General features: G+C 40.6%; 1 protein-coding gene across 1 annotated transcript in view; it reads right to left on the reverse strand.

Moving 5' to 3' along the window:
• The window catches only part of LOC138755243 (collagen alpha-1(XXI) chain-like), a 198,914-nt gene that overhangs the window by 74,393 nt on the left and 111,900 nt on the right, over window positions 1-12,621 (reverse strand). Inside the window, exons 14-15 of the mRNA XM_069920865.1 lie at window positions 7,815-7,868; window positions 5,266-5,319 (exon numbers count right to left, since the gene is read on the reverse strand). Coding sequence (XP_069776966.1) covers window positions 5,266-5,319; window positions 7,815-7,868 — 108 coding nt within the window. The remainder of the gene's footprint in view (window positions 1-5,265; window positions 5,320-7,814; window positions 7,869-12,621) is intronic.

Genomic DNA, 12,621 nt, shown 5'->3' on the forward strand with positions numbered 1-12,621 from the left:
ACGCTTTCCCCTCATCGCCCTTGTTCCAGCTGGCCATGCATAGCCTGCGGACCCTGGGACGCTGCATTTAACAGGTAAATCCCCTTTCTGCCCCTTAATCTGTCCTCCATTTAGGGGCTGTAGGGCCTACACCCTCAAAAGGAGAATAGATTAATGTCCAGCTTGATGTGGCACCTGATGGAGGACAGAGGGCTTAAAAAGCTGGACTGTCTGGCCTAAAACCAGATATCTGACCACCCTACCCAGCACCCCCTGTCCAGCCCTCCCTCAGCCCTCCCAGACCAGCCCCCAAATCTGGCCCCCTCCATCCAGCCCCCTGCTGCCCCTGTCCAGCTCCCCACCCCCTTTGCATCCAGCCTCCCCCCCCCACACCGATTGCCCAGCACCAGGATTCCATGCCTGGGAGTCAATGAGGGACCACATAGTCCCTGAAGGTGTTGATGGTCTAAAATGTTTGGGGACCCCTGGTTTAGGGGGAATATTAGGAGAACCTCTTCACGCACAAGGTAATGGGAGTGTGGAACAAGCTGCCAGCTGAATTGGTAAATGCAGATTTTATTTTCACATTAAATAAAAATTTGGACAAGTACATGAATGGGAGGGGTAAGGATGTCCTGGTCGGTGGGTCTAAGCCGAATAATCATTTGGGACAGACTAAAAAGACCAAGGAGCCTCTTCTCTGTGCTGTTATGTTCTATGGTTCTAGCTCAGTGGTCCACATCCACATAATTATTAGCATGGATTGTCCAAGTAGCAGTGGATATTTATTGTCCTCATATATTCAATCACCAAATATGAGAATCACCCCCATACTTATTAAGACCTATTTAACATTGAAGTCAAGTGTTCTGAATTTCAACAGAAGTCTTGTCAAAGTCAGAGCAGGTGCTTTGAAGAGGTCTACAAGATCTTCAGAGGACAGCAATGGCAGCTGAGAAAAGCCATTCCTTCTATGATATTTTGAATGACAGCTTATTAGACACTGCCTTATACTTTCCACAGGATATTAATACAGTCTGAAAGCACACGTCAGTCTAAAGGTCAATCTCGACTTCCACCCAGAAGCACTAACTTCTACTGTGATTAAATGCTTTGATCATAGCCAGAATTAATACGTACCTAAGCAAAGATCTGGACCCACTGCAATTCACTTATCATCATCGCAATTGCTCTTCAGCAAATGCAATATCAATGACCCTCCACTCAGCTCTGGATCACCTCAAAAACAGCAATTCATACATACAGCTGCTCCTCATCGACTACAGCTTGGCCTTCCGTACCATTATTCCCTCAGTGCTGGTCAAGAAGCTACAAACTCTAGGCCTCTGTACCCCACTCTGCAACTGGATCCTTGACTTTCTCATCAGAAGACCACAGTCAGTATGATTTGGAAACAAAGTCTCCTCCTCACTGATTATCAAGGATGTGAGCTTAGGCCACTGCTCTACTCATTAAAAACCATGACTGTGTGACCAGTTGCAAGTTCACCGATGACACCACAGATGTCGGCAGAATCACAAACAGCAATGAGGAAGCGTCCAGGAAGGAGATGGATCAGCTCGTTGAATGGTGTCACAACAACAACCTTGTGCTCAACATCAGCAAAACTAAGCAGATGATTGTGGACTTCAGGAGGAAATCAAGGGAACATGACCCAGTCCTCATCAAGGGCTCAGTAGTGGAGAGGGTCAAGAACTTCAAATTCCTGGGTGTCAACATCTGTCCTGGAGTCTCCATATTGATACAATCATAAAGCAGACTTGCCAGCGGCTATTCTTTATGAGGCCTCTGAGGAGACTCGCATTTGTCACCGAAGACTCTCATAAACCTCTACAGGTGTACCATGGAGAGCATTTTGGCTGGTTACATCACTGCCTGGTATGGAGACACCAACTCCCAGGACAACAATAAACTTGTTAACTTGGCCTGTGACATCACAGGCACCAGACTTCACACCACTGAAGATACGTATATGAGGCGGTGCTTTAAAAAAGCAGCATCTATCCTCAAAGACCCTCACCACCCCGGCCATGCCCTCTTCACTCTGCTACCATCGCGAAAAGGTACAGGAGCCTAAAGACGAACACGTAATGGCACAAGGACAGCTTCTTCCCCGTTGCCATCAGATTCCTGAACCAAAGACACTGCCTTCCTTTCTGTGCACTATTTTTTTTTAATATATAATAATGATGTAAGATGGTTATAATATGAGTGCTTGCACTAAGCTGCTGCCACAAAACACCAAATTCCATGACAATAAATTCTGCTTCTGACACTGATTGAACATCAAGCAGTTCCTTAAATTCTCCAACCAAATTGCAGTATAAAAAATTGATTTCATAGCTTGTTTTGAATTACAACGTTGCAAGGTGGTCATAATTAATCATTGCCAATGCATTTTTGCTTGCTGACAGATGTAAAGCTTCCATCATATTACAGGTCAGCACTCTGCATTGCTAAATATAAACCTTATAATCACAAGGTTCATGTTTTCCATTTCAAAATGTAAAACTATTTAATCAGTTCAGTTTACAATGTGCAATGTTTGTAAATATAATGGTTTGGATTTTCTAAAGTTGTTTCTATTTCAACATGCATTTTAAACCTCTGTAGAATTACCAAAATGGCAGCTCTTAAAAGAGTTCTTGCACAGACAACACGTGGACAAGAGAAACCTTTTTCACCCTTCAAAGAATTGCTGGAGGGACTCAGTAGGTTAGCATCCATGGGTAGAGACTGTCAGTCAACATTTTGGGTCTGAACCCTTTATCAAGACTGAAATTTAAAAGGTGAAATTATACTATATAAAGGGGGAAGAAGCTGGGGAAGGGGGCGAGGTGATAAAGGACAGAAGATGTGAGAGGTGGAGAGACCAGGTAGGGGATGAAACCATTAGGAAGGGAGAGTAGAAAAGAAAAGTTAAAGAGAGAGAAAATAATACAGCAGTAGGCAGTGAGTTAGAAATATGTCCTTTATTTTATGTGCAAAATATATACAAGATGTAAGCAAGTTGACTCTTCTCTTGTGATATAGCTTTATTGAGCTCAGTGGAAGTAGATTTCAAAGTGCATTCATTATAGCATCAAGTGTTCAGTGTTCTCTTTTGGCAAAAGAGATGTACTGACACTCCAGAGAGATTCTAGTACACATAATATCAGAACAGAAGAAACAGAGAAACAGAAGCAAGAGTAGGTTGCCTTGCTTTTCGAGTCTACCCCAGAAATTCATCTATTCTAGATCATGGCTGATCTACCTTAATGTTATTTCCTTCACTATCCCCATAATGTTTGATTCTAATAATATCCCAAAATCTACTGATCTCAATTTTCAATTAACTCATTGACAGAGCCTCCATTGCCCTCTAACATAGAACATTCTAAAATTTGGAGATGTTCAGACTGAACAAATGTCTCCTGATCTCATTCCTAAATCTTTGGCTTGGCTTCGCGGATTTATGGAGGGGGTTTGATAACGCCTCAAACCGTGCATCTTGGCGCCTCACAGTTTGGCGGGCAGCAGCCTCCTTTGAAGAAGACCGCAGAGCCCACCTCACTGACAAAAGGCAAAGGAGGAAAAACCCAACACCCAACCCCAACCAACCAATTTTCCCTTGCAACCGCTGCAATCGTGTCTGCCTGTCCCGCATCGGACTGGTCAGCCACAAACGAGCCTGCAGCTGACGTGGATTTTTTACCCCCTCCATAAATCTTCGTCCGCGAAGCCAAGCCAAAGAAAAGAAGAAGAAAGAAAGAAATGTCCACATCAGCTGCAGGCTCGTTTGTGGCTGACAAGTCCGATGCGGGACAGGCAGACACGGTTGCAGCGGTTGCAGGGGAAAATAGACCATCCCTTATTCACAAACCATTAAAGTTAACCTCTTCTCAGAAAGATCAGCATTCAGGAATCAGAGGGAAAAAAAACCTTGAATGGGTTAACCTTGTTTGGACTAATGGTTCCACATGTTAGCACTGGCAGTGAAAATGGAGGGGAAAATATATTACATGTGTGATCCTACTTAACAAAATACATGAACAACAAGAGATGATTTGCAATACAGGACAGAATGTCAGCAACATCTGTTAAATAATTAAACAGGCAAGCAAACAATACAATCATTTTATGCTTTAAATGATATGTAGTTTTAAAGACTCCTGTTATCTCACTGTAGCTAGTTAATAAGTGTATTTTTATATAATACATCTTGTAATAAATTAATTGATTATACTGTATTGACAATGAAAATCAGTCTCGTCACACCTTTCAAAAAGTGGAGAGCTTGTTGCCAAAATAATGATCTAAATTAAGAAGCCACAAACTTAGCATAAGAACTCTGCTGCCTGATAACAATCATATTTTTGATCTAGTTCCTTTGTGAAACAGAAGATTAGACTGATTTAGTGTCAGGTCACTCGTCTAAGTGCTACTGGTACCACGTAACCCAGTCGCATTACTGGTGGTCGGCAACTAAACCGGCTTCCCTACCAGGCTTGCCAGGTGTGGAGGGTGGCTAGACACCCTGCAAGATGAAAAATCTGACTAAGGGCGGACGAAACCTCTTGTAGGTCAATGGCCATCTAGCAAACACGTGCTGTGAACTTCCCCAGATGTCTTGGATCTCACCATGCTGCTGGATCTGGGAAGGGATATTGAGAGGGTGGGTCTAGACCTGTGCAAACCCCTATTCATCCAAATCTGTTCATGCACACGCTGTTCCTTTCTAATGAGTAGGGTATCCTCTTATCAAACTTCACAAACTGACTGAAAAGGAACCAGAGTCATCCTATGGGATGGACAGCCAGAAGAAAACATAAAAAGGACAGTCTCCTCATAGTGATACCAGATGGAGATATCCGATTGAAGAATGAACTATTTAATTCAAATGCTGAACTGTTTAGAAATAGGAAAGAGAGAAAGATTAACACAGATTACCTTCATGATTGATTTTTCACTATTACACAATGACATCACATAACTGTACAGTGTACAATATGCCAGGCAGGGTGGCAGTTCGGTTCTGCAGATCTCCTTTATGTGTGGTTCACAGATTCTCAAAGTATGATAAAATGTTAAAGGCTCTGGTGAAAAATGAATTTATTTTGTTATGTAACTTGGTTATCTGTCCTACCCTTTGTAAGGTTCCAGATCTATTCTGATCCACTACTAAGCTGCCAAGAAATGTTTGGTTTGGAATAGTATATCAACAGAATGAAGCTGGGACTGGATGCTTCAACACAACATTTATGGAAAACATAAAATATATCCTACCTTTAAACCAGGTGGTCCTGGATGTCCATTTACACCTGGAACCCCAGGCTCCCCCTGAAAGCAAAATATTGCAGCAGATCCATGGTCAAACTGACTTCGCAGAAAGATTTGATTTTATATTATGCTTTATATTTAATCAGTTGTTTTGATGCAATTTAATCTTACATTGTTGAGCAGCACAAAGAAAGGTCATCAAGCCTAACCAGTCCACAGCAACATGCAAAGAGCTGGAGGAACTCAGTAGGTCAGGCAGCATCCATGGAAAGCAATCAACAATTGACGCTTTGTGTTAAAAATCCTTTAGCATTCCTAAAGGGTCCCAATCATTTTCATGGATTATTCCTTTCCACAGATGATGCCTGAGCCATTGAGTTTCTCTCGCATTTTGTGTGTTGCTTAGTTTCTTGTTATCAGGGTACACCAGTGTTTATGAGGGCACATGAGATTTTTCCTCCTTCTTCATCCAACTCCAACCCTTCTGTTCCTCACTCACTCACTTACTCTTGAATGCATCCAATCACATTCACCCCAGTTGTTCCCTGCTAACATACTCCCCATTCCAACCATGGTAGCATTTTAACACCAAGTATTAGAACAGTAGTTCTGAAAGATTACAGAAGCTCTATAAGGCTTTAATAATGTTGCGATAATTTCGTTAGAAAAGCTGATGAAAATATATCCAAAAGTGAATAAAAGTATGCCCAGCATGCTAGTGGCCCTCATTCTTTTAAAGTAGCAGTCAGCCATATCACTGGTATTGAAAGTGAAGGTGTGAATAAGTAGGGTCTTTGTAGCTGTTTTTCATTGGACACCAGCTCTCTGTCATTCTCTCCTCAGCTCCCCGTCTTTCAACCCTGTGCACTGAAGCACTGAAACTGGGGTTCAGCTGGAGGTCAAGGTAGGAGCATTTGCCCTCCTGACCTTCAACCATATTCACTGGACATAATTAATTTCCAGTTCTTAAGGTGTTTATAATTTTTTTGAGCTTTAAAAATAATTTTCATTATTTTAATTGCTTCTGCACTCAAGAGGGACCACTGGTGACAAGGCCTCAAGATATGTCACCTGAGGCTGAGTTACTTATCGTGAACCATTTGATAATTCAGTGGCACAGAGGGCTGTCTCAGCCATGTCCTGGCGGCTTGTTAGGGGGTGATTGGATGGGGAAAAGTGGCAGTAAGGAACAAGAGGGCACACCAAATTCAGGCAAGCTTGGTCATAACAATCTTCCCAGAAAAGCAGAGAAGATTTCCTCATTGGTTGCTATCACTAGACGTCTGCTTAAGGAGTGGTCAGTTGGGTTCCTTCTATGTATTTAATTTCATGGAGTTAATAGAGCTAAATATATGGAGTCAAATAGAAACAGTTGTAAATTTCATATATAACATTCCGGCCTGGCAAACAAGATGGAAATGCTCCAACTCATTTCGAGCATATTGCTCCACTCTTGTTTCTAGCATATATGTGATTATTTTTATACTGTAATATATTTACTTTATGTTAGTTTTCTTTCATATGTTTAAATTGCTTAAAGCCACCTGGCTTTCAGTAAAATGGCTGTAAATCAGAGACAGTCAAAGTACAAGTCTCATACTATAAACAGCCTTGGAAACTTTCTGAGAACATTTTATGGATTTATAGAAACAAATCCTGAATTAAGAGAACATGCCAAGTTAAAAAAAATCATAGTTAAAAGGAAAAAGAAGGAAACCAATAATATTACTTGCAGTACGTTGAAAGTTGCTTTCTACCACCATGTTTTCTTAGTACTACAAGTCAATGAATGGGGTGGGAGGTGGGGAGGGGGGAGGGATTAATTACAGATACATGATGAAAGAAGTTGTGGAAAAGATAAACTATGCTAGAGTACAGAGAAAGATTGAAGAGGTTAGGACTGTAGATGGTCGAGAGGGGATTTGATAGAGGTGTTTAAAATTATGAAGGGAATAGATAGACTAGATGCAAGTAGACTCTTCCCACTGAGAGCAGGAGAGGTTGAAACAAGAGGACACAAGTTGAGGGTAAGGTGGCAAAATTTTAGGAGAAACTTTAGAGGATGCTTCTTTGCTCAGAGAGTAGTGGCTGAATGCAATAATCTTCCAGAGGAAATAGTTGAGACAGAGTCAATTCTTTCATTTAAGAGGAGGCTGGATATATACATGGATAAGAGGGGGTTGGAGAGTTATGGGCGGAGAATAGGTGGGAGGATCTAGCGGAGTTGTTTGAGTGAACTGGCATGGACTTGAAGGGTCGAGATGGCCTGTTTCCACGCCATAAGCTGTTATATGTTATATATATGCTATCACAAAGTAGCAGAAGGGCCACTCACATACCTGGAGAAATCCCAAGACAAAGAAGAAAATAGTAATACAGTAGTATTGTTTCAGGAATGGGCTGTGAATATACCTTGTCTGAAAGCAAGGCTAATATTATTTTAAGAAATTATTATAAAATGCAAACCTGAATAATTTCAAAAACACATAAAACTTTTACAACTTAAGCAGTCTTTTATTTCCTGATTAGACATCTAGATATTTAAACCCACTTACCGAAGGGCCATGTTGTCCCGGAGAACCAGGTTTTCCCTTTTCACCTCTGCTACCCTGTGATGACATCGATTCATAATTTTAAAAACTTCTTAATGGCTGAAGCCAAATTGGTAAGAGTATTGATATGCACAATTAAACACTTATTGGCAGGTAACTAAAGAACGTGATGTAATAAACAAACAAATCATGTCCTTGATAGAGTATTTGGTCACCTGTCCCAATAACGTCATAATTAAATAATTATTTTTGTCTAGCAACTTCTGTGAAGTTATTTGTGACAGATTACTACTTTGAAAGTACTACATAAATACAAGAGACAGTTGTTTTCTAAAGTTCACCCACTATGGACCCATTAGTGATCAATTTTAGTCGATAAAGAATTCAAGGATAATTTCCATTGGTAACTGAACAATTTAACAAAACTATTTCTCTATCCAAGGATGCTGTCTGATCTGCAGTATTTCCAGCAATTTCTGTTTTTATTTCAGATTTCCAGCATCTCTTTTTTTGAGTGTCAAGGCACTATTGTGTCCCCTTTGATCTTTTTGAAATTTTGGAGCAAGCAAATCCATTAGGAGCCAAACAACTCGCCCACCTGAAATAGACTTTAATGATTTATGTTTTGTTCCTGGTGCAAATCCAGGGAATTAAAACCACTGCTATGCACAGCAGAAAACCAATCTGTTCCACCACCAAATAGTACAAGAACTAAACCAGTTCCAGTTGGCTTATAACTTATGTAAAGTTAAGTTTTTGCCTGTTATTAAATTGGCAAAGTCCAAGTATTATTTCAGAAATCCACTGGCTTTGTGGTCAATAAAATCTATTATTTCATAATGTTGCCCTCAAAAAACATCAATTTCATTATATAGTTCTATGTACAGATTGGCAAATATACTCAGGGAAAGAAAAGTTGCATCAAGTTGCAAATTAGCATAGCAGATTTACAGCACTCCACAGTTTTCCAAGCAAAAATAATTGTTCGCCCTCAGCCTCCCTGTAGTTTTGAAGATTTGCCATAACTGCATGTAAAATGCCAAAACACACAGAACTTTGGTGCAGAACTTATTAACAATGGGATAATAGATAATGCAACACAAAAAAAAAAGTTGATGCAGGAAGAGAACTATTGAGCCTCATTTCGCCAGGTTAAATCCTCCTCTGAGATTTAACTTTATTATATGTATATTTTTCTTTTGGTGAATCCATTATTCCTCTCCCCTTCCCTTTCTAATATTCTTTTTATACCTCATTTGACTTAGATTTATCCTCTTTATTGTTGTCTCTGATCAAGTCTCAATCCTTAAATATTAGTCTTTAAATGGCCTTACCCACATCCCCATTGACACCCTACCATGCTTTAACATATTTTCATTCCAGGTTACTGGCAAGGCAAACATTTATGAATTTAAGTGTGCAGTGATGAAACCAACTGCAGCAAGACGGGAGCAATACGGTTAGCGCAATGCTATTACAGCACCAGCGATCAGGACTCGAATCCCACGCTGTCTGTAAGGAGTTTGTACATTTTCCCATGTCTGCATGGATTTTCCTTGGGGGAGGGGGTCCGGTTTCCTCCTACCATTCAAAAACATGCCAGGTCAATTGCGTGTAATTGGGCAGCATGGGCTCAGAGGCCAAAAGGGCCTGTTACCGAGCTGTATGTCTAAATTTAAAATTAAGACTGCAATAATCCACCATCCGACTTTTGAGAAATCCCAATGGATCAGCACCAGGCTCAGCAGGTGATGTTTGCCACTCTCTTTCCATTCACTAAGGCCCAGTTGCTGCACCCCTGCCAACCCACTGGGACTCCTGTTCCCTTTCTCCTAGATCACTGGGAAATATATTAGACTGGTCATTACAATCCTGTGTAAACACTAAAAAATGTGAGTTAAAGGTGTTTGGGGGAATTAAAAGTAGAAACATCCAATAATCTGGATGTCAGTCAGTTACCACCAATTTCCTGAGTGCAGCAGATCATTAGGGTTTTACTGCTTTGGTTCATACAATTCATGACATTGCCTTCACAAAGACCTGGTCTCATCGCTGCATTGGAACTCATATCTGTTGCAAAAATTCATTTGGACATCTAAGACCAGCATTTATTGCCAAGCTTTAACTTTCATGGAAAAAAATGGCCTGTTACCGTGCTGAATGTCTAAATTAAAGTTGTTGTCATAAACTGATGCAGTGCTTTCAATGAAGATGCTCCCTTACAGGTACTGGGTAGAAGCAGTTCCAAGCCTTAGACCCCACAATGGTGAAAGAATGGAGATGAATTTCTCACTCAGGTTGATAATGTGACATGGAAGGGAATTTGCAGATGGCAGTGTATCCATGTACTTGCTGTTTTTGTCCCCCTTAGTGGTGTTGGTCAAGAGAGATGTTGGGTTTTTTTTGTAATTCTTTATTTATCGCACTATGAAACATATCAACCAATATGCATCTCTTTAAATATTCAGTGACATTTTCTCTTTTTCCCCCATTCCTCCCTTTCCCCTTCCCACCCCCCTCCAAAAACAGTAAATATTGAACATATAAAATACAATAAAACAATATCTTTATACAAAAGGAATACAAACAAAAAAGACGTATCATCTACTTATACACATTAAATCTGATCGTGTTTATCTTTTTATCATTTTAGGTGGTGGTGGTCCGAGGCCTGCACTTTCTGTTATGTTCCATATATGGTTCCCAGGTTTTTTTCAAACATTGTAACTTTGTCTTTTAAATTATATGTGATTTTTTTTTCCAATGGGATACACTTAAACTTGGTTATATATTCTATTAATGTTTATAGTCATATAGTCTAACGTGGCCATCTTATATCTTTATTTTTACTTCTTTTCCACCTCTTCACCACCTCCATCCCTTTTTTCCATTACTGTTTTTTAAGTTTTCCTTTTTAATTTCAATATATAACAATACACTTAAGACATGAAATACCCCAACAATCCCCACAAGCAATAACCTTTTAACCCCAAATTAACCTCCACTCCTTGGATTGCCCCTTGTCCCTTGATGGCAACCACAACTCCCCTTTGCGAACTTACTCGCAAGCGTCAACTGATTTCGCAGTGACCATTATTCTCCCACCCCCAGTGAACCCTATTTTCCTATACTTATAGCTGTGATAGTACAGACCTATCACCAATGTATATAGTTACAGTATCTAGAGTGTAATGACTGTGCTTACAGTGATTGGCTGAGAGCTTAGCCACGCCTACTGTCTGGGCCTTAAACAGTGTGTCCCTAGCTAGGTCGGATCATTCCGGACTGGTCGGCCACCTGTGAAGAGTTCCTGCCTTTTGCTAATAAAAGCCTTGGTTTGGATCAACAAGTCTTTGGTTCTTTCGACGAGCTCTACCAAAGCTCTCTCTCTTTTTTTTCCCTTCTTCCCCTTCTCTTATCCATCTTTAAATCTTTATATATATACATTATCTTTACTTTATATTTTTACATATTTTTGTATATTTTCTTGCCAGTCTTCTTGTCACTCCTCCTCCTCTCTTCTGTCCTGCAAATGTTCATCAAATTCTTGGGCTTTCTTTGGGTCCGAGAACAGTCTCTTCCGTTCCCCAGGAATAAATACTTTGAGTACAGCTGGATGTCTTAATATGAAGTTATACCCTTTCTTCCATAAGATTGTTTTCACCATGTTGAATTCCTTCCTCTTCTTTAAAAGTTCGAAGATTATATCCGGGTAAAAAAATATTTTTTGTCCCTTATATTCCAACGGCTTATTGTCTTCTCTAACCTTCTTTCTTGCCTGCTCCAGTATGTTTTCTCTTGTCGTATATCTTAGAAATTTTACCAATATGGATCTTGGTTTTTGATGTGGTGGCAGTTTCTGTACTAGCGCTCTATGCACCCTTTCGATTTCTATTTCTTCATGTGAATCTGTTGTTCCCAACACCTTTGGGATCCATCTTTTTATAAATTCCTTCATATCTGACCCTTCTTTGCCTTCTTTCAGGCCCACTATTTTTATGTTGTTTCGCCTACTGTAGTTTTCCAATACGTCAATTTTTTGTGACAATAAATCTTGTGTCTCTTTAATTTTTTTTTCGCTCTCTTCCAACTTCCTTTTTAAATCATTTATCTCCATTTCTACAGCAGCTTCTCATACCTCAACATTTTTTACTCTTTTCCCTATTTCAGTCATGACCAACTCTAAGCTTTGCATTCTGTCTTCAGCTCTTTTCATTTTTCTTTTGATTGAACTAAATTCTAATGATAGCCATTCTTTCCAGCTGCTGTATCTCCTGTTGTTGGGCCTCCTGCTGCAGGTTGATCCGCTGTTGCAGTCTGACCCACTGCTGGGCCTCCTGCCGCAGGTCGTCCCCCTGCCGGTCGCCCAGTGGCCGCTCACTCTTTTCCAGCCCTTCATTTACTTTCTCATCACTCTTCTTTTTTTCTTTCTTGCTTACTTTCCCCAGCCGAACGCCCCGATACTGGACGTCTCTCAGATGGCCGCTCCTCAGCTGAGTCGCCCTCCCGCTGGCATTAACCTTTTCTTTTACTTGCGCATTGTGCATGTGCAACTCTTCGCACATGCGCAGTTGCGCATCTCTTCTTGGCTCTGAGAGCCATTTTTGAAGTCTGCCAGTCGGGAGGACACCGCTTCTCTGGGGATTCACCAACAATGGAGTTCGGCCACTCCTCTCCATGGTGGCTCTCTGCTCCAACGTGCAGGAAAGGCCTTCTTCTTTCTTCAGTGATTTTCCTTCTTCCCTTTTCTCTGTTATTCTTACTTTTTTCTCTTTTGGGTGCCATCTTCTGTCTCTTTCTGCATCTTTCT

This window comes from Narcine bancroftii, chromosome 2, assembly GCF_036971445.1.
Source record: "Narcine bancroftii isolate sNarBan1 chromosome 2, sNarBan1.hap1, whole genome shotgun sequence".
Taxonomy (NCBI): domain Eukaryota; kingdom Metazoa; phylum Chordata; class Chondrichthyes; order Torpediniformes; family Narcinidae; genus Narcine; species Narcine bancroftii.